Below are 23,015 nucleotides of genomic sequence, written 5' to 3'. Positions count from 1 at the left end.
TAAGTGAAGTAAGCCAAACCCAAAGAAACATAGGTCCCATGGTTTCCCTTATTTGCAATATCTAGTATATGTATGAGTCAAGCAGAAAAGGTCAGATAATATGATGTTAGGAAAATGAACCCTTCGATATGTATTTAATTGTTTTTTTTCTTTCATGCATTTGTTTCTAACTCATTTATAAGATTATTTCTTTGTTGCTTTGTATGTCCCTCCCCCACAGTATAATCCCTGCTTTCACTGTATTTGATGTTGGTATAATTTGTGGAGGAGAAGGGGAAAAACAAGTTGTTTAAGGTTACAGGTGGACCCATTGCAACAATGAGAAGTACAAGTTCTCATGTCGAAAATGAACTTTACAACTTTGGGGGGGAGCAGATTGCGTGGGTGCTGGGGGGAGACTGGGAAGGGATGTGAAGGGTAAACAAAGGAGGAGGCTGCAATGCTTGATAAGAAATGTACTCATTATCTGGCCCATGTAATTGTAACCACTCTGTACAGTATGTTCACAATAAAAAAAGAAGAAAATAAAAGAAAACATCTGTAAAATTATTCAGAGAAATCCTTCATGGCAGAGGTAAGCTAGGTGTGATGGGAAACCATTCTTCACTCTTCAGCTCTCTAAGCCAACATTTCTCATCGTTTCTTGTTGAGTGGGGATTGTGTCATTCAATATTATCCAAAGCATGTAGAAAAAGCCAGTCTCGACAAGTAATTCAGAGATTGAAGTTATTAACTTGTGTCTTTTATACTAAGGAATAGTTTGTTAGGGTAATTTGATAAACTCTTCTTAGAAAAATGAGCTCTGGCCCTTTGGGACTGGATTCTGATCATCCCCAACATGGTTAGGGGAACAATAGATGGGGAAAGACTGTTATGATAGGAGGCAAGAACATGAGAACAACCAGTTTTCTACTGGTCCCTTATGTCTCCCTCTGTATGTGTGATCTATGCATTATAGTACAAATGACTTACTTATTCCAGTTCATTTTTGAATGGAAGATCTGATGGAAGATATTACTCCTTATTGCTGTACATCCATAGTAGTAAAATCTTTCTCAGAGCGGTAACAAAGCTTGATAGGAAATGTATTCATGACTTCCTCATATAATTGTATAATCAATCTATACCGTATCTTTACAATAAAAATTCAAAAATGTGGTGGATAAATAAAGACAAGAGTCTGCATTTTGTCTTGTGGGAGAACCCCAAAATGTCTTCAGTGCTTGCTTTTTTCTTTAATTAAGTACTGGTGATGAACAACTTGTGATTGATTCATTCTTAGCCCATTTAGTTGTTCTGCTGAGTGAGCTGTGATAAAACACCAGTGTGGACGATGTGATGTGCCTGCATTTTCTCAATGTTCTAGAGGCTGATTACAAATTGTATTGCCCTTACTTTGAAATACAATATGATGTTACATATTTTGTTTGTGCAATGAGTATATATCCATGCCATGAGTATATATCCAAAATCCAGAACACATATATTTCTGAAGAGGGTATCTTTTTTTGTTTTTGGCCCAGTTGTGGGGCCTGAACGCTAGACCTTGGCACTGTCCCTCAGCTCTTCAGCTCAAGGCTAGCGCTCTACCACTTGAGCAACAGTGCCACTTCTGGCTTTTTTTTTTTTTTTTGCTTATGTGGTGCTGAGGAATCGAACCCAGGGTCTCATGTATGCAAGGCAAGCGCTCTACCACTGAGCCATCTTCCCAGCCCAGAACACATATATTTCTTTGATATGAGAAGAAGGCTTTGATTTGCTATCTCATAAAGGACCAAAATAGATAAGACATTAGGCGAAATAAGACATTTTGCAATCAGTCACAAAAATTTAAGTTAACAAAAAATAAAACTATCTGCCACTTGAGCTATAGCATTACTTCTATGCCGAATGGAAGGAAGGAAGGAAGGAGGGAAGTGAGAGAGGGAAAGAGGAAGAGAAGGAAGGAAGAAGAAGGAAGAAACAACTATTCAAAAGAAGAATCTTTAATATTTGGTGAATGTGAGAATTATTCTTTCAGAGGTAGGGCTCAAGAAAAATGGTTTTTACATAAAGCAAATTCTTGAACTGTTTAGATAATGATACAGACACTGTAACATTTTATAAATTGATTTACTAATTCAGTAATATTAAGGAAGGAGGTCAGGTGTGGCTGGTGCCCTATTGGCCACATGGTGGACGGTGGGGTCTGGTGTCTAGTTTTCATGCAGGTGGAAGGAAAAGCCCCATCCATCACTTGCCTCCCCACTGATGGGTGTGGCTGGATCCCTGCAAGCAGGCATGAGCATTTGGCTGATATGTTACTCAATCTGTTAGTCCAGTAGCTGGAGTTCAAGCTTCAATAGTAGCTCAAGAAAACCATGAGGTATGTGTATTGCATGTGTTTCTAAGTTAGAAACCTAATTGTAGTGATACTAGCAAGTCTTCATCTCAGATATAAAGGGGAAAGAAGATGAGTAGAGGAGGGAGAGAAGGGAAGCAAAAGGTCAGGAATAAGAAGGAAGAAGAGAGGACAAGAGAGTAGTGGAGAGGAAGGGAAAAGAAAATGAGGAGAAGGAGAGAGGAGGGGAGGAAAGCTTCATGGCATCAGATTTGATAGTAACTGGTCTGGGAAGATTGCTCAGTGGTAGAGTACTTGCTTTGCATGCATGAGACCCTGGGTTCGATTCCTCTGCACCACATAAGCAAAAAGTTGGAAGTGTTCCTTTGGTTCTATTTGTAATGTACTCACCTTGATAACTGAAGAGCTGAGCAACAGCGCCCAGGCCTACAGTTCAGGACCCACAGGTGAGCAAAAAAAGAAAAAAAATGAAAGGAAGATTTGACTCTAACCCCAGAAATACAACTCCAAAAGTACCTCCTGGAAAAAACAAAGAAACAAACAAACAATGTGAGTCTCTGGTGGATCACACCTGTAATCTTAGGTAGTGAAGAGGGTGAGATCTGAAGATCGGGTCTCAAAGTCAGCCTGGGTAGGTATAGCTGTGAAACTCTTACTTTCAGGAAATCACCAGAAAACCGGAAGTGGTGCTGTGGCCAAAGTAGAGTGCTAGTCTTGAACTTAAGAGCTGAGGGACAGTGTTCAGGCCCAGAGTTCAAGCCCATAACCTACAATGAGTAAATAAATAAATAAATATGTAAATAAAAAAATGAAAACCTTGTATATTGAAAAACACTAACAAAAAAGAAAAAATAGCATGGTATGAGAGAACTATTTGCATACCTCTAAAAAGATTGCTAACCAATATGAATTAGAAAATACAAAGAAAATCCTTCAAGTAATCCACAAACAACAAAATCTAATTTTAAAATGGGAAAAAGATTGAAGAGACTTTTCTAAAAAGGACATATACGTGTAGTTGATTAAAATATGAAAGTAGTTTAATATCAGTAGTCATGAGAAAAATTCAAATCAAAATTCCATTAAAATAACTATTTTACTAATGCTAGTATGGACATAGTTTTAAATAAAAACAACAAAAATACTCCCAAAGTCTTAAAAAACCTAGGAAAGATGTGAAAAGAATGTGAACCTTGGTGCATTTCTCTCAGGTATGTAAAACTATCAAAGATGAAGCCAGGTGCCCATGGCTAACACCTGTAATCATATCTACTCAGAAGGCTGAGATTTGAGGATCACGGTCCAAAGCCAACATGGGCAGGAATATCCATGAAACTCTTTTTTTTTGTTTGTTTCTTGTTTTTTTTTTTGGGTCTGGTCATGGGGCCTGAACTCTGGGCCTGGGAGCTCTCCCTCAGCTCTTCAGCTCAAGGCTAGCACTCTACCACTTGAGCCACAATGCCACTTCCGGCTTTTTTCTTTTTGCTAATGTGGTGCTGAGGAATCGGACCCAGGGCCTCAGGCATGCAAGGCAAGTGCTCTACCACTGAGCCACCTTCCCAGCCCCTCCGTGAAACTCATCTCCATTACAAGCACCAGAAAACCAGAAGTGGTGCTTTGAACTAAAGAGCTGAGGAACTGGGCTCAGGCCCGGAGTTCAAGCTCCTTGATCGACAAAACAAACAAACAAACTATCAAAGATGGTACAAAGAGTCTTAAAAAGAACTAAATATAGAATTATATAGGAATATGGTCCAGCATTTCCACACTTGTATGCAACAGCAGATAAAGCAGGGAGTATAACACATGCTTGGAGAATCACTTCTCAAAATCTACTCACAATAAGCAAAACATCAAAGCATGTAAAACAATGTGTTCAAATGCAGGGATGAACTTTAAGTAAAATAAGCTAAATAAAACACACCAGTCATAAAGGAACAGTCATGATATAATTTCCCATACTGAGCTTTCGAGGACCGACAAACTTGTAGAGCCCAAATATAGGATGATTCCATAGACTGGGATAGAGAGGAACAGGAGCTGCCTATTCAATGATTAAACAGCTTCACAGATGGAAGATGAAAAGTGTTTTAGATGGATGGATGGAATGGCTTCACAACAGTGTGGCCCAGTGTTTTATCAATGAACTGTACACATAAGAATGGCTAATGTAGAAGTGGTGCTGTAGCTCAAGTGGTAGAGCGCTCGCCTTGAGCTGAAGAGCTGAAGGACAGCGCCCAGGCCCAGAGTTCAAGCCCCACGGCCTACCAAAAAAAAAAAAAAAAGAAAAGAATGGCTAATGTAGCCACACACAGCCTGAAACACAACTATTTTCTCTGGACTTTGGAAACTCAAGAAAGGTTAGTTGCCAGCCTAGGCTACATAAGAAGATGAAGAGCTTGCTGTACGTGGGTGGGGGAGGGTAGTCGAGGAGATGGGAGGGCTGGGATGGTAAGGGAAAATCAAAGAAGGAGGAGGCAACAATGTTTAATAAGAAATGTACTTATTACATTGCTCATGTAAGTGTAACCCCTCTGTATGGTATTTTCACAATAAATAAACTGATTTTACAAAAAAGAGCTTGCTGCACTACATAGCAAGACCTGTCATCAAAAGGAACATGGAAAAATCAAATTTTGGATTCTGTGAAGACATTTGGGTGACAGATATATCTATTTTACCTACTAAAATAACAAACAAACTGAAAGTGTTTGAACACATGCTAAAACAGTGTTTAGTTGGAAATACACACTACAAATAGCATTAATAACAAACACACATGGACAAAAATACAAATTATTATAATCTGTGTAGGTTTTGCAGATGTTTTCACTGATTATTGCTCAAATGTGTCACATATTCCTGAATCATTTCTCCCACTAGATTCCAAAGGACACATTGCCCCACATGCTATTTAGCATTGAAGTTCCTGAGATTAAAGTTTACTACATAGCAAATATATGTCAGGTTTTGCTATTAGTGATATTTCAAATATGAAAATCACAGTCACTGTATTATTTATTTTCACAACCAGCTTCTAGGTTATAATGTCAGTGAATGCAAATAGGCAAACAGAGCAAGAAGAAAAAGGAAAACTGCAGGAACCACATCAAATGAGGTTAAACCAGAGAAAGGTAATAGAATCTGGGAAACTCAAATTATTTTATGTTTAGCAACAATTTTCCTGTATAATGAGTGAGAAAAAGGTCAATTGTAAGAGCCAAGTCACCAAAAGAAAACTGATCAGTAAGAAAATCTACTTCCCAGATAAACCATTTGAGGAAAAGTAAAATTAAGAGCCAATTGGAGGAAAGAGAAGCAGAGAGAATGAAAGAGAAAAGGAGACAGAGAGAGAAATAGACAATGAGAGAAGAAAGAGAGAAATAAAACTAGTGAAGCCACATGATGGTGGCTCATGCCTACAATCCTAGCTAGTCAGGAGGCTGAGATCTGAGCATAGAAGTTCAAAGCCAGCCCAGACAGGACCATCTGTGAGACTCTTATCTCCAATTAACCACTAGAAAATTGGAAGTGGCGATGTGGCACCATGGTAGAGTACTAGCCTTGAGCTGCAGAGTTTAAGTATAGCGACTAGGCCCAGAGTTCTAGACCTATGACTGAAAAAAAAAAAAGAAAGAAAGAAGGGATGGTAAAGGGAAACAAAGGAGGAGGCAACAATTCTTGATAAGAAATGTATTCACTATCTTACCCATGTAATTGTAACCTCTCTGTATGGTATTTTCACAATAAATAAATGTAATGCAAAAGAAAGAAAGAAAGCTAATAAACATGAAAAATAGAATGAATTGGGAAAATAGGTAAGAGAACTCCTATGAGAGCACCATAGAGAAAAACAGAGATTTCTATAAATACCATCAAGCTCACCCTAAGTTTCAAGTAAAACAAAGACCACAAAGCAGTCCAAGAGTTTACAGAGATTAATGGAAGTACTTATAACTCACTCAGTCCTGTAGAATATTTGAAGTTATGTTTGACCACACTATTTCAGCAAATCCAGTAAAATTTCATTAGGATAGTTTACTATTCCATATGAGGATGTGATGTCTGAGCAGTTGCTAGCCATCCTTCACCTTCTATGAGAAGCCATCTCCTAGGTGTCACTGAACCACATAACTAGTGGGACAACTTTCTCTCACACTAGAAAAAGTAGAAACAAACTGAAGCATATCTGCTCTTAATGTAGAATGTCTGATTTTATAATCTGCTAATCTGCTAAATCTCCAAGCCATCTTCAGTTTCTTTTTTTTTTTGTCAGTCGTGGGGCTTGAACTCTGGGTTTGGGCTCTGTCCCTGTGGTCTTCAGCTCAAGGGAAGGGGTCTACAGCTAGAGCCTCAGCACCACTTCTGGTTTTCTAGTGGTGTATTGGAGATAAGAGTCTCCCAGACTTTCCTGCCTGGGCTGGCTCTGAACCCTGATCCTCAGCTCTCACCTCCTGAGTAGCTAGGATTACAGGTGTGAGCCACCGGTGCCTGGCTACATCTTTAGCATTTTTAGAAACATGTTCCTGAAGCTGAGTCTTTTTTTTTCTCTTCTTCAACCTTGGACACCCTTAAGTTCATAATGGAATGTCAAACAAAGTGAGAAATAAAAGAATCTCACTAGAGAGCCTTTCATTCTTTCTTGCTGTTGACAATGAATAAAGATTCTGGAACCATGGCTAGGAGCAAAGGCAAATAAGGAAGTCAGAAAAGAACCTGTGTGATTTTACCCTAGATGTTCCTGCTCAAAACATGATATGTGGGCTGGAAAAGCATAAAGCCTTCTTATGGGAGAAGAATCATTCGTGTCTTAAGAAGAGCATTAAAGTGTCAACTAAAGATATATGCACAGGGGCTGGGAAGGTGGCTCAGTGGTAGAGCACTTGCCTTGCATGCCTGAGGCCCTGGGTCAATTCCTCAGCACCACATAAGCAAAAAGAAAAAAGCCAGAAGTGGCTCTGTGGCTCAAGTGGTAGGCACTAGCTGTGAGCTGAAGAGCTAAAGCACAGCGCCCTGGCCCAGAGTTCAGGCACCACGACCAGACCTCCCCACTCCCCAAAAAAAGGACATATGCATGGTCCATTAGAAGGTAGATCCACAGTATAAAAGCAATTCATAGCTAGGTTAATATGCTTATAGATCACATAAAAACTAAAGCTTGTACAAAAGATTGTTGAAAAATTGAAACCAAAAAACGAAAACATGCCATGCCACCTGTTCACTAAAAGTAATTATCACTGAAATACACTTAGTGATATAAACTATTTTTCTATTAATGTACCATAAAGATATCTTAGGCCTCCATTGAGTATTTGTACTCTACCTCATTTATTTACATATTCAAACATGTATGTTAGGAACAGTATTTTCACACAAAGTTATAGAGATAAAATATATACAACACATATTTTTGTTTTATAATATTTCAATAATGGTTGTCATATGGCACGTTTCCCTTTTTGCAAATAATTAGCATACCTTGGTACAATGACTTGCAATTTGAGTTTGAACCTGCTTTGGCCAAAGGTACATCAGTAATGATGACATAAACACAGATTGAGAAGTCCCTCACTTTCCTAAGCAGTCATATTAAGACCCATGACCTTTCTGCTGGAGATACAGGGCCTCATAAAGATGCAACATAAAATGCAGGTCAAAGGAGTGAGAAAATCCCAATCAACCATCCCCAGCCAAGGTACCAGAAGATTGAAGTCTTATGTGTTACTAAACAATATTAACAGAAAATACACCCCAAAATGTAGATCCATCAAAATTAAAAACAACAAATTATATCACAATGTGCTTTTGCTTGTACTTATTAGTTGATTGCACAGGATATTCTATTATCCAGAGTACTGGTGTAATTTTTACAATTACGTAGAATAGTAATTGTTAATATAAAATACATGACCTTTACAGTGACATATACAAAAAGTGCAAATCTATTCTGTATACATCATTGAGGTGGTTTTTTCTCAGAAACACACTATGAATCCTTTAAAAGCAATAATTTCACATTACTACTGGGTTTTTCTGTCACAAGAATGTATTCTTACTTTGAAAAACTTAAAAGAATTTATAATAGACTAAGTGTTCACATTCACAATACTTAAGATCAAGAGTGTACAGATTTCAAGGTGGGGGCATTTTCTGTGTGTTTTGGGATTTGGACTGTCCTCATACACATTAGTGACTGAACATCCTGCCTTAAAATTTTTCAGTTTTCTATTTCATATTATTTGTTTAGAATATAATCTGAATTTTAAAAACAGCATTGTAACTGGGCTATCATGACTAATAGCTGTAATCTTAGGTATTCAGAATGCTGAGATATGAGGAAAGTTAGTATTAGCCCAACCTTTAGTCCTCAGCTCCACCCAGACCTGAGTTCCTCCCAGACGTAGAGTTCCTTCCACACAGCTTGCCACTCCCTCTTTCATCTCAGACTCACCTGAGCATGTAATTAACTCACTTCCTGTACCCCAGATCCTGTTAAAACCTAAAGAGGGACAAAAGCTTGTGCTTCCTCTCCTGGGAAATATGGTCCCTCTAATAAACCTTATAATAATCTTTCTCCTGTGCCTGCTTGTGGTCCCCTGGGATGGACATGAAGGAACCCTACAAGGATCACAGATTGAAGACAGGGGGATATGGAAGTCTGAGAGACTTATGTCCAATACACTACCAAAGTAGTGGGAAGTGCAAATGCGAATTAAGTGGCAGAACATTATCAAAGAACCAAATAATTTTAAGGTCAGTTTCTAAGCCTTGAGTTCAAGAATCAGGACAGAGACACACATAAAAGGGCATTGTATTGTATACAAATTTTAACATTTTTAACAATTGTTATATTTAACAATAGTCATATTTTAACAATTGCTTTTGGTGTACATGTATAGGAAATCTCTCTCATTTTTTTTGTCGGTGTGGGGCCTAAACTCTGAGCCTGGGCACTGTCCCTCTGACCTTCAGCTCAAAGCTAGCACTCTACTAGTTGAGCCACAGTACACTGCAGGCTTTTTCTGGCTTTTTTGTTCTGAGGAATCAAACCAAGGGCTTCATTCAAGCAAGTCAAGCACTCTACCACTGAACCACCTGCCCAGCCAGTCTCTCTCATTTTAAGTGATGCAAAATAGGCTAAATATATTAGTGGAGAAATTATAACATGTCAGAACAGACACATCAGTTGGAGTATATCTGTGCCAGCAGCATTTTGAAAGTTTCAAAAGCCATAGTAAGTGCAGAGGGTGAAAAGAGGATCACTATGTTTATATAAGACATTTTCAAGGAATGTTTACCATTCATTGGCTTCAATTCACAAAAAGCTAGTTTATAAAGTCACATGGCTGAGTACCAGAATCTCTAGGTTTAGGAGTATAACCCACAACTCCTGACTCTCCTTGTCTAGTAAATCAGAGGTTTGTGAACCCCTTTCTGGCACCTGGAGGAGCAAGTGCTAATGGCAGAACTAACCTATAAGCCCATAAAATATCATCCACCACAGACTGGGGAAAGATGGGAAGGGCAGACTCTGGCTAGGAGCCTCAGATTGCTTTATGTTTCAGCTCCCAAGTTCCCCTGAAAAAGAGAATCTGGGCTTCTACCTCTTGGCTCTGACTAGGGAGTGCAAAGCTGCACTTCAGAGCACTTCCAGCAGCAAGGGAAAAGCAAAGTAACCCGAATTTGCAAACTAAAAACACAAACAGTGGACAAGGAGGAACTGGCGCCTCTTCCTCCCTCCACACCCCATCCCCTACAACACCCCCAAACTTTCAAAGGATCTATTCCCCAATAGAAACTACAATTCCCAGAATGCAATGCACAATTCTCCTAGAGGAAGTGGGCTTGTTACAGGGTTTTGACTGGCACAAGGCACTTGGTCCTAAGTGTGCAAGGATGCATGGGGACCTTTCTCTCTCTTCTGCGGGAACTTAGGTGAGTTTCTTCTTGAAAATTCAGTTAACCAACATAAATATTGTGAGACCAATTAAAAACACAAATGTATTAAGAGCATTGCATAATTTGGCATTTTAATTCTTAGTTCTTTTAACATAATTGAGGTTATGAGTCTACTTAGTTTTTATTTTTGTTTTTTGTTCAAAAAGTACGTTCTGCTGAATGTAAATTATGTCTCTGTTTTTCCTTAAAGTTTTGAATATCTCCCCTCTCACTTTTCAAAGTTTTTTGCAGCTGGGTGCCAATGGCTCATGCCTGTAATCCTATGTACTCAGGAAGCTGAGATATGACGATCCAAATTCAAAGCCAGCCTGGGCAGGAAAGTCCATAAGTCTTATCTCCAACTAACTACCAAAAAATGGAAGTGGCCTTGTGGCTCAAGTGGTAGAGAGCTCACTTTGAACTGAAAAACGCAGGGGCAGTATTCAGGCTGGGATCAAGCCACAAGATCTACCAAAAAAAAAACAACTACTGGCAAACAGTAAACTGATTGATTCTGGCATCATCTTCCCCTGCTCTAATATTTGTAGTGGAATAAAATAACAGAATTTAAAGACAGATATACTTTATAATCTTTGGATTAAATTGATTTGTCAAATTCTACTCATTAATTTCCCCCAAACTCCCATATTCCATCTATGAAATTTTAAGGAGTTTTTGGTTATTTGTGTCTGAAATTTGCCTTTCCTTATAAAGAATATCCCTCATTTTGTTGTTGGTCCTGTGGCTTGAACTCAGAGCTTGGGCACTGTCTGTGAGCATTTGCTGTGATGTACTTGCTTTCTTTTATTAATTGCTTCAGGGACTAGTGAAAAGTTGGCTATTTTTCTCTTTCTCCCCTTTGTATCGTTTCATTCCCTCTTTCCTCCATATGTGTCTCAGTTGTTTCTTTTCTTCAAATGATCTATTTGGAACAAGATTTTCTTAGTGATCAGCTTTATGTTGCTGACATGGCTCTTAGGATTGACTTTTTTTTTACCCCGTAGTATAGGAAAATTATTGCCTAGAGAGTTCTACAGGATTCCAGAAACAAAGAAAATTAGAGAAACACAAACAGGCGTATGGGAAACCAGGGTTCCAAAGGCTCTCTGGCACTTTGTCCCTGGGCGCCAGAAAGCTCGCATAGTTCCTTGAGTACACACTGGGAAGATTACCATTGATAACATGCAAAATTGAAGTGTCTGTATTAATAGTACAATCAGAGCCACAACAGGTTGTGAGGAAAACATGTTTCCTTATTCTTCTGAAAGAGTAGACTGTTGCCCAGAGAAAATGCAGACATGGAGTTCACCTTACCTAGCCTTCAAGGTCCACAGCACCTCAGTTTCAGATGCTATCTTTCCAATAGTAAGGAAAAGGCCTATACTCCAGTTTCTTAACCCTCTCCAGATTTCTCTTTTAACCCTTCTGCGGCCAGCTCTCAGTGCTCTCAGTGGTGTCAGGCTCCATTTCCAACCTCTCAAACCTTTTCCCCTTCTCCCAACTTCAGAGTTCCCTACAGTTCCTTCTACCAATTGATACACTACAGGAAAATCTGTTTTCTCCTGATTTTGTGTTGGTCTAACTTCATTTGATGTGGTATTTAATTTTGTTTTTCCATCCCACTACTGTTGAATATTTTAATTCACTGCCAGTATAAGATTGGAATTAGTCTTGAAAAAAAAATAATACAGTGATGAGATGTTCTCTATTAGAAATATCACTTGTGGCAAAATCTCACAGATGTTTGCTCACTAATTGATTTTGATCTCTGAGGTATTTTACTATTAACTAACACAAGTGAAAATATATCCTTAGAGATCTACTGGAGAAAGGACTCAGGAATATGTGACGCATTTGAGGATTTGGTCATATTTACGATTTTTGTCATCTTGAGTGTCCCTTGAGCCTCTGGATATTTTCCTTCACCTTCCATGAAGGCCTATTAAAATAAAAACCTTGTCAAGGAACATTTTTTTCCTTCCCACCTATATTTTGTATTGTAGAATGTAGGCAAAGTTCACAAAATTTTATGGTAGCAGTTCTTTTTTACATAGGAAGGAAATATCAGGGTATCTATGACCACATTTCAATATGTAGCATTTAAACCAAACATGGTAAACCACAGATATTTTTATGTGGGAACTCAATTAAATCTTATAAGGGCCCAATCAATCATTGGTTACTTTCTGGAGTACTGTTACTGTTTTTTGAACATTCATGTGGACACTGCTTTTCATAGATCTAGCAATGCTCTATGTTCTGTATTCCATGTGATATTCTGAATGTGTGCTGCTTGCTTTTCAGAATACTTATTAATAGAAGGTCTAAATAGGATTTATGGTGAAGCAGTATGTGTAAATGAAGGAAAAATATTGGTTTAATTCATTTTTACCCCGTTATGTACTGAAATTTTATCAAAAATGATAATATAACTTTTTCAGACACCTCCTTAGACTTAATGTTATCATGTCAGATTATTCTCTCCTTAGAGTTTTTATCTTGTCTCTATGACTAGCAGCACAAATGTGATTGCATGCATTATGGAAACTGTAAGTTTATATTGGTCTTAGGGCTTGAATTCTGGGTCTGTTTATTTTCCCTCAGCTCTTCAGGTCAAGGTGAGTGCTATCACTTGAGTGACAGTGCTACTTTCATTTTCTGGTGGTTTATTGGAGATAAGTGTCTCATGGACTTTCCTGCCTGGGCTGGCATTGAACCTTGATCCTCAGACCTCAGCCTCCTGAATAGCTAGGATTACAGGTATAAGCCACCAGTGCCCTGCAAATCTGTGTATTTTAATGACCAGGTTTATGTATTGTCAAATATTTCTAGTTTGGTATTTAATTCTCCCAGTGAATAGATAACAAAGCTAACTGCAAGCATTTTATGTAAGACAAAAGCATACATGCAGCATAATGAAATTCCAGGTTGGAATTCTCATAACCCAGCTCTAATTTCTTCATGGGAATGTGCCATTACAGAAGCTGATTTCATTTGATGATGTGGCTGTGGACTTCACCTGGAAGGAGTGGCAGCATCTGGATCCTGGTCAGAGGACCCTTCATAGAGATGTAATGCTGGAGACCTATAGCAACCTCATGTCCTTGGGTGAGCAAAGGCTATTTTTACATGGAAGATCAAGTGCTTTTATTTTAGTAGACATTAGACTATGTTATTTAGGGAGAAGATTCCAGCCCATTCCCAGGTAAAAAACTGCTAGTATAAAAGCCAATCAAATTTGAGTCTGAGAACTTGGTGCCCTTTGTCATTCACACTAGTGCTTGAGCCACCATTCTATTTTCACTTTTGTTTTGGGGTATATTCTGTGTTTCCGTGCCCAGGTTGGTTTCAAGCCTGCCTCTTCTGATCTCATCTCCTAAATGTAGTATTACAGGTGTAAGCATTTCGACCATTACATTTTGTAAAAAAAAAAATAAAAAAAGATTAGAGGCCATGGGAAGTGTCATTTTTTTTCTAAGGGAAACTTCAACTTCATCATATGTAACACAAGAGCTAATTTTATTCTCGTTTTTTAAGAAGGCAAATCAGTAGTTGGACAAAAGTTCTAAGCTATGATCCACTAATAGGAGACTGACTTGCCAGGCTTGGGTAATTATTATAGGTGGATGTACAGTCTAGAACATACATTACTACTGACAGTATGCTCTGGAAATCAGTAGGTGAAAGTGTGTATTTGTAAACCAAACCTGCTACAGGGTTTAGTGCTTCAAGCTACAAATCCTAGATACTCCAGAGGCTGACATCTGAAGGTTTCAGTTTGAAACCAGCAGCTGTAAAAAATTTACCATGAGACTCTTATCTCCAATTAACCATTCAAAAACTAGAAATGTAGTGAAGATTCAAACTAGCAGAATGCTATCTTTTAGCAAAAGAGCTGAGTTCAAGCCACACAGTTGGCAAAATAAACCCATAGCTGGATGCTACTCCACAATGGAGCAGTTAAGAATTGAGAAACCATGGGCTTGGAAGTTGACTCAGTGGTAGAGGAATTGCCTTCCCTGTATGAGGCCCTGTGTTCGATTCCTCAGCAGCACATAAGCAGAAAATAAAAGCCAGAATTGGCATTGTGGCTCATGTGATACAGTGTTAGCCTTGAGCTGAAGATCTGCTGGACAGTGCCCAGGACCAGAGTTCAGGTCCCACAACCAGACTGTCCCCACAAAAACAATTGAGGAACCACATTTAGGAGCAACCTTGTGAACAGGATGTCTGTGACCTTACGTTAATGATGACCCAGCCAAGACAAATTGTTCTCCACTATTTCTTATTCACAGGGCACTGTGTACCTAAACCAGAATTGATTGTGAGGCTGGAACAAGGTTCAGAACCATGGATAAGAGAAGCCTCAGACGAGAATTTCACAAGTGAGTTAAAGCATCTACAATGCTAATGATGGGTCCAGAGCCAAGTTGATCTGTTTATCTTCAGCTGTACAGAATGATAGTATTCTTAGTGCCCCTGAGTCATGTATGGCAGAGAACTAGGTGATCCTTTGTCTCAAGGAATTGTCAATTCAGAATTCACTGGGGACAAACTGAATTTGGTGTGCCAGTGTAATTAATATTATCAACTCTCTTTGTCTGTAGAGAAGTCATTGTTTAAGAGAAAAAGACAATAGGACATGTACAAAAGGAGATCTCATTTTCTTTTAAACTAGTATTATGCAGGTAGGAGGAAAATAGGAGAATGGTAGTGCTGCTATTCTCTATCAGGACAATAGCTTATGAGTTGTGCTGGGCATAGAGCATTAAGAGTACATAGATGAATAATTTGAGTAAATATTTCCTAGAAAAAAATAGAAAAATCTGAAATACAGAAAAACATTATTTTGCATTGTAAAATGTCAATATTACATTCATAGTTAGTATGTTGCAGAGAAAAGTTTATTTTCTGCCTAAAACAATGCTTTGATATTTGAAAATCTTGTAACACTTAAAATGTGAGAAAATACCTTTACAGTAAGGAATTTATGTATCTCATTTATGTTTTTGTCTATTTTTCTGTTATGCATTTTAGATGTTCCACAAATGGAAGATGTGATTAACACCTGCCAGGAAAGTCACAATAAATATCTCTCTGAAGTAGCAGTCATGAATAGTAACCCAGGGGAGGAAAAAGTGAGACTTATAAAAAGTTTTAATTTGAGCTCAAAACAGAAGTCAGAACTGATTAAGTATAATGGGAACTCCTTAGGAATGAGGACAGAAAAGGTCACTGGGAGTCAGAACATGAGTGTTTTCAGTGAAACTGGTAAGGTGTATGCTGTATATAGTCCTCATTTCTCTTCTGTAGTTGAAGAATATAAACAATGTAAAAGGCCTTTCACCGAGAAGACACACCCTATTGTCCCTCAGAGAACATACACAGGAGAGAAACCATACGAAAGTAAAATGTGTGGAAAGATGTTCACCAGTAAGGCATATCTTACTGTCCACCAGAGAAGACACAAAAATGAGAATCTTTTTGAATGTAACATGTGTGAAATGTCTTTTACCTCGAAGTCAAACCTAACTCTCCACCAGAGAACGCACACAAGAAAGAAACCTTATGAATGTAACATTTGTGGAAAGTCTTTCACCTGGAAGTCAAACCTCACTATCCACCAGAGAACACACAGAGAAGAGAAAACTTATGAATGTAACATGTGTGGAAAGTCTTTCGCCAAAAAGGCATGCCTTACTATCCACCAGAGAACACATACTAGAGAGAAACCTTTTGAATGTAACATGTGTGGTAAGTCTATCACCCAGAAATCAAAGCTTACTGTTCACCAGAGAACACACACAAAAGAAAAACCTTTTGAATGTAACATGTGTGTTAAGTCTTTCACCCAGAAGTCAGCTCTCACTGTCCATCAGAGAAAACACACAGGAAAGAAACCTTATGAATGTAACATGAGTGGAAAGTCTTTCATCCGGAAGTCAGGGCTTACTGTCCACCAGAGAAGACACACAGGTGAGAAACCTTTTGAATGTAACATGTGTAAAATGTCTTTTGCGTGGAAATCAAGCCTTACTGTCCACCAGAGAAGACACACAGGAAAGAAACCATATGAATGTAACATGTGTGGAAAGTGTTTCACCAAGAACTCAAACCTTACTGTCCACCAGAGAACACACACAGGAGAGAAACCTTATGAATGTAATATGTGTGGAAATTCTTTCACCAAGAAGTCAAACCTTACTGTCCACCAGAGAACACACACTGGAAAGAAACCTTATGAATGTAACGTGTGTGGAAAGTCTTTCACCCAGAAGGAACACCTTTCTGTCCACCAGAGAACACACACTGGAAAGAAACCTTATGAATGTAACGTGTGTGGAAAGTCTTTCACCCAGAAGGCACACCTTACTGTCCACCAGATAATACACACAGGAAAGAAACCTTATGAATGTAACATGTGTGAAAGGTCTTTTACCTGGAAGTCAAACCTTACTGTCCACCAGAGAACACACACAGGAAAGGAACCTTATGAATGTAACGTGTGTGGAAAGTCTTTCACCCAGAAGCTACACTTTACTGTCCACCAGAGAAAACACACGAGAGAAACCTTATGAATATAATGTAACATGTGTGGAAAGTCTTTCACCAAGAAGTCAAACCTTACTGTCCAACAGAGAACACACACAGGAAAGAAACCTTATGTATGTAACGTGTGTGGAAAGTCTTTCACCCAGAAGGTACACATTACTGTCCATTAGACAACACATACAGGAGAGAAACCTTATGAATGTAACTTGTGTGGAAAGTCTTTCACCAAGAAGTCATACCTTACAGTCCATCAGAAAACACACACAGGAAAGAAACCTTATGAATGTCATATGTGTGGAAATTATTTCAGCCAAGAGCTACAAGTTACTGTCCACCAGGGAGCACACAGAGGAGAGAAATTTTTTGAATGTAAGCTTGTGGAAAGTCTTTCACCCAAAACATACACCTTTCTATCCGTAAAACACCCACCAGAGAGAAATGTATGTAGCAGGCATGGAAATTCTTTCACCTGGAAGGCACAACTTAACATCCATCACAGAACACAAGGAGAGAAAACTTATGAATGCAACCAGTGTGGAAAGACCTGGAGGTCACAGCTTAACACACATAAGTTGATTCACACAAATGAAATAACTTAGGATTGTACCAAATGGGAAAGTCTTTGATCTGTAAGAAAATTAAAATTGCAATACAGAACCAATACAGGATAGAGACCTTATGATATAGCAGATGTGGAGTCCTCCAACTACAAGACACAGCTCAGGGTTCATCACAGAACACACAAAACATACACACACACACACACACACACACTCACACAGAAAGAGGAGAGAAATCCTATGTAGGAAAAATAAATGGAAAAGTTTTCAAGAAAAAGTCCTAACTCAGTTTGCACCAGAGAACAGACATGGGTGAGAAAATACAAATGTAACAATTTTGGAAAGTCCTTTACCAAGTATTCATGGATCCAAGTTCATAGGACACACAGCAGAGTAATCTTAAGAATATTACAAATGTGGAAATCCTTTGATCAGAAAGGAACACCTCATGTTCATCAGAGAACTGATTCACATAGGAGAAAAGAAAGTAGTTCATAGAACATACGTGAAATGACTTTCAATTTGAAGTGAGTCCTCAGCATATGTGAGTGCATAGACAGGAAAGAAATTATGAGTATAGAAAACATTTTGCCAGAAGTCCCATCTGTACAGGTATCAGAGACCTGGACACATGACAGAATCTCTGTAAATATAAACATGAGAGGAAGCCTTTCAACCAGAAGCCAACCTTCAGCAAGTATTAGAACATTCACCCAGGAAAGAAACCCATTGTAGGAAAATCTTTGTCAGAAAACCTGTATAAATTATACAGAGAAATCCTTCATGGCAGAGATAAGCTAGGTGTGATGGGAAATCATTCTTCACTCTTCAGCTCTCTTTGAGCCAACATTTCTCATATTTTCATCGTGTTGAGTGGGGATGGTGTCATTCAATATTATCCAAACATGTGGAAACAACCAGTTATAACAAGTAATTCTGAGATTGAAGTTATTAACTTGTGTCTTTTATACTAAGGAATGGTGTGGTAGAGTAATTTGATAAACTCTTTTTAGAAATATGAGGTCTGTCCCTGTGGGACTGATCAGATCATCTCTCACATGGTTAGGGTAAGAATGATTGAGTGATGACTGTTATGATAGGAGGAAGAACATGAGAACAACGTTTTTTCTATTGCTCCCTTAAATCCCCCTCTGTATGTGTGATCCATGCATTACAGTAAAAATGACTTACTTATTCCAGTTCAGTGTTTGAATGCAAGATATTAGTCCTTATTGCAGTACATAGATAGTAGTAAAGTCTTTCTCGGAGCGGTAACAATGCTCAATAGGAAATGTATTCATGACCTAATTCATGTAATTGTATAACCAATTTGTGCAGTATCTTTACAATAAAATATATATTATAAAAATATGGTGGATTTATAAAGACAAAAGTCTCAGCATATTGCCTTGGGGGGAAAACCTCAAAATATCTTCAGTGCTTGCTGTTTTCTTTAATTAATCACTGATGATGAGCAACTTGTGATTGATTCAATCTTAGCCCATTTAGTTGTTCTGCTGAGTGAGCTATAATAAAACACCAGTGTGGACGATGAGTCGCACCTGTGTTATCTCATAGAGGGCCAATGTAGATATGACATTAGGGGAAATAATCAAGCACACAAAGATATTAATCTCTCACAAAAATTGAAATAAACAAAAAAATACTATCTGCCACTTGAGCTACAGCATTACTTCTAGGCCTTAGAGGAAGAAAAGAAGGAAGGAGGGAAGTGAGAAAGGTAAAGAGGAAGGGAAGGAATGAGGAAGAAGGAAGAAATAAACTATTCAAAAGAAGAATGTTTAATTTTTGGTGAATGTGAGTATTATTCTTTCAGACGTGGGGCTCAAGAAAAATGGCTTTTACAAAAAGCAAATTCTTGAACTGTTTACAAAATGAAAAAGAGGATGTAACAATTAATAAATTGATTTAATATTCAGTAATATTAATTAAGGAGGTCAGGTGTGGCTAGTGCCCTATTGTCCACATGGTGGATGGTGGAGTCTGGCATCTTGTCTTCATGCAGGGAGAAGGAAATTCCCCACCCATCACTTGCCTCCCAAATGATGGGTGTGGCTGGATCCCTGGAAGCAGGCATGGACATTTGGCTGATATGTTACTCAATCTGTTAGTTCAGTTTGTGGGACTGGGAATTTCCTGTAGCCCTGCCTCCTGCTTAGGTCCTATTTAGGCTGCACCAGCAGTGGCACCAGATGCCATGCCACATGTCTCTGTGATCATGTCCTGTGTCCTGTCTCCTGGCTTGTCTCTGGTCATCATAGTGTCCCAATTCATCACTCTCTTGGTGCTGATTGATTTCTTGGTGTAGTTTTTAATCATTTTTTTCCTTTCTGTCCTGTTTCTAACTTGTCTAAGTGTATTTGTCACTGCAAGTCTTTGTTACAACAGGCTGCTTGCAGACTGCTAGCTGTGTAATAGACTCCAGTATTCCATCTTCCATAATGTGGCTTCCAACAAATATACTGTCTTCTTTTACAGAAACACAAAGGTTGACCAAACATTATAATTTCTAGAGCCAAGATAGATGCCATTGTATAGTTATGTAATTAAAGATATCTTGGAGGCATTTAGAAAAATGTCTGTTACATCAGAAAGTGCTTAATTAGTAAACCAAGACCAAGACTCCAGATCCTATATAAGCCAATCATTCTAGATATGTCCAGAGCTGTTTGGTTACATGAAGAGCTTTACTTTCACACATTCATGAAGGAATGTTTTTGTTTCAATATTAGGTGTTGAACTCAGGAACTGAGTTGAAGCCAGCCGGAGCTGGCTTCAGGATGAGATTCTCTCATCTTGGCCTCTATAAAAGCTAGGAATCAAAGCATGAGCCCTGTGGGCTGTTCTGAAGAAATCTACCTCTGGGAACAGGAAGTTTCCTTCAGTGCTTCAGCTCAGGCTTCCTGTGGCTTCAAAATTTCAGTATTTATTTCAATTGTTCAAAAATAAAAATCCTCTTTATGGTATTTTCACAATAAGAAAAGAATCCTTAAATCCTGTCTATGATTCCATTTATAAGATAAGGACAGTGGACTTCACATTGCAAGATTTAGCTAGTTGCTCCCTTAACCTCTTCCCTCACACTATTCACCCTTCTGCTTTTTTTTGGGGAGGGGGGGAGGTCCAGTCTTGTGGCCTGACCTCTGGGCATGGGTGCTGTCCCTCAGCTCTTCAGCTCAAGTCTAGCACTCTACCACTTGAGCCACAGGGCCACTTCCAGCTTTTTTTTCTTTTCATTTTTGTGGTGCTGGGGAATTGATCCCAGGACCTCATGCATGCAAGGCAAGTGCTCTAACAGTGAACTAACTTCCCAGCCCAACACTCTACTTATCTACAGAGGCCTAGTAAAAAAAAAAATAGGGGGATTGGGAGGCACCTGTGTGTGCCGTTGGCCTTCCTACTTGTACCACACACACACACACACACACACACACATACACACCATCCATTTGGAAATCGCTCATTCTCTCATTTTTACATACTATGCTTTCTGAGAAGGGATGGTTCACAGACATGAGTCCTACCTAGGCCTGTTATATAGCTCAAATTATGAACCAACATACCACATTCATTTAAAGTATGCCTGATGATAACATTTTATTAATGTTTTGTATTATTTTTGTTATTATCATTTGGCCAACACTTTGTTTGAACTCAGAATTTAAGGGACTTAATACTCACTGAATGGGTAAAATACGCTTTCCTTCTTTTAATTTAAGACCAGCAATTAAAAATGAGCATTATACTCCCTCATGTGTGGAATCCTAGCTACTCAGGAAGCTGAAATTAGATAGTATTAGTAGGCTATCCCTTGCAAAATCTTCATGAAAATTGTATCTTAGCCAATAAAAGCATGGCTCTGTTCATGTGTCCCTACCTTTGTTTTACTACCTATGAAAGGTAATTATAAAATTAGTGTGTCGAAAGGACCAGGCAGAGAAGCAAGACCCTAAGGTGAAAAATCAGTGAAACAAAAGGGCATCTGGTATAAAAGGTAAAGGAAGCTTCACAAATTTTTGCCTCTGAATTCAACCTGAGGACCAATAATATGATGTGTGTAAGCAATACATTCTTCCAAATATATAGTGGAAGAATTTGGAAATGGTTTACAGAATGATAAGTCAACAGTCCTTTACCAAGTGATTGCAAAAGGAACTGCATCCTGTAATGTGGACACCATGAGTCCTGCTTGTATCAAATAATTAAGATCTCTTGATCTAACAGGGCACTGGTGCTTCACATCAGAATTTTTACTTGCTCAAGAGTATGAGGTTTGAAGATCACAATTGAAAGGCAAACTATTTAGGATTTGCTGTGACAGTGTTATGGCCAATTATCATCAAATTTCCTACAAGTAGTGCTGTGAATCAAGTTGATAGACTGTCAACAATTTTGGCCCTTTATTACCGAAGCCCAGGGACAGTACCCAGGCCAGTACCGAAGCCCAGGACTGTACCAGTACTCAGGGAGAGCCTGGTATATTCCCTATGCTTTTCACTGAAGGCTGGCATGCTACCACTTCCAGCCAGAATGTCACTTCTAGTTTTCTGGCATTTAATTGGTGATAAGTCACAATGAATTTTCTGCTGATGTGGTGCTGAGGAATGGAACCCAGTGCCTCATGTATGCAAGGCAAGCCCTCTACCATTGAGCCACACTCGCAGTCCTGTCTCCTTTCTTAAAACAGTGTGATGGGGCTGGCAATGTGGGTTAGTGATAAAGTGCTTGCCTAGCATGCATGTAGCACAGCTTTTGATATCTCAGTACCTAATAAACAACAACAGCCCCCAAATACCTCTAGAAGCACTGGTGTTGTAGCAGAAATGGTAGAGTGGTAGCCTTCATTATAATGAATTTCAGGAACAGTTTTCAAGCCCTGAGTTCTAGCCCCAGGAATGTCAAACAAGAACAACAAAAACAAGATGAAATGATCAAATGAAAACAAAAAAAACCAAAGTCAGCAAATTTCATTGATAAACACAACACACAAACACACACATAGACACACATACACAAATAGACTTTTATCAAACCATATTCCTCTCCTTTACCATGTCTGCTCTCCGTCCCTGCACCAACTGCTACCTACATCCACTGGAGAACTTACTCTGTGTTTCTCTTGTTTTTGCATTCTTAAAAAATTAATTGTGAAGAATAAAATATAAAAGTAGTATCAATAGTCATGAGAAAAATTCCAATCAAAATACAATAAAATAACCATTTTATACATGTTAGTGTGGCCATAGTTTTAAACAAAACAACAAAAATCCTTCCAAAGTCTAACAAAATCTAGGAAAGATGTGACAACAATGTGAACTTGGTGCATTTCTCTCCGGTATGTAAAACTATCAAAGATGGGACAAAAAGTCCTAAAAAGAACTGAATATAGAATTACATAGAAATATTGTCCAGTACTTCTACACTTGTACATAACTTAGGGAAAAACCAAAGATTTCTATAAATACCATCAAATATTGACTAAGTTTCAAGAAAGACAAATACCACAAAGAAGTCCAAGAGTATTTACAGAGATTAATTGAACTACTTATAACACACTCAGTCCTGTACAGCAGTCAAAATTATGTTTGACCACACTTTTTCAG

At 38.5% G+C, this 23,015-nt stretch overlaps 1 protein-coding gene across 1 annotated transcript in view; it reads left to right on the top strand.

Annotated features, from left to right (window-relative positions):
* The window catches only part of LOC106000994 (zinc finger protein 182-like), a 74,289-nt gene extending 56,859 nt beyond the window's left edge, over positions 1-17,430 (top strand). The window contains 4 exon segments of the mRNA XM_013036187.1: positions 13,261-13,387; positions 14,575-14,664; positions 15,317-16,821; positions 16,894-17,430. Of these exon segments, the coding sequence (XP_012891641.1) occupies positions 13,261-13,387; positions 14,575-14,664; positions 15,317-16,821; positions 16,894-17,430 (2,259 nt within the window).
* Positions 17,431-23,015: the final 5,585 nt, after the last annotated feature.

The sequence above is a fragment of the Dipodomys ordii genome, unplaced genomic scaffold, assembly GCF_000151885.1.
Source record: "Dipodomys ordii isolate 6190 unplaced genomic scaffold, Dord_2.0 Scaffold256, whole genome shotgun sequence".
NCBI lineage: Eukaryota > Metazoa > Chordata > Mammalia > Rodentia > Heteromyidae > Dipodomys > Dipodomys ordii.
Note: the sequence above shows the minus strand (reverse complement) of the source record. Positions and strands in the feature narration are given on the sequence as shown.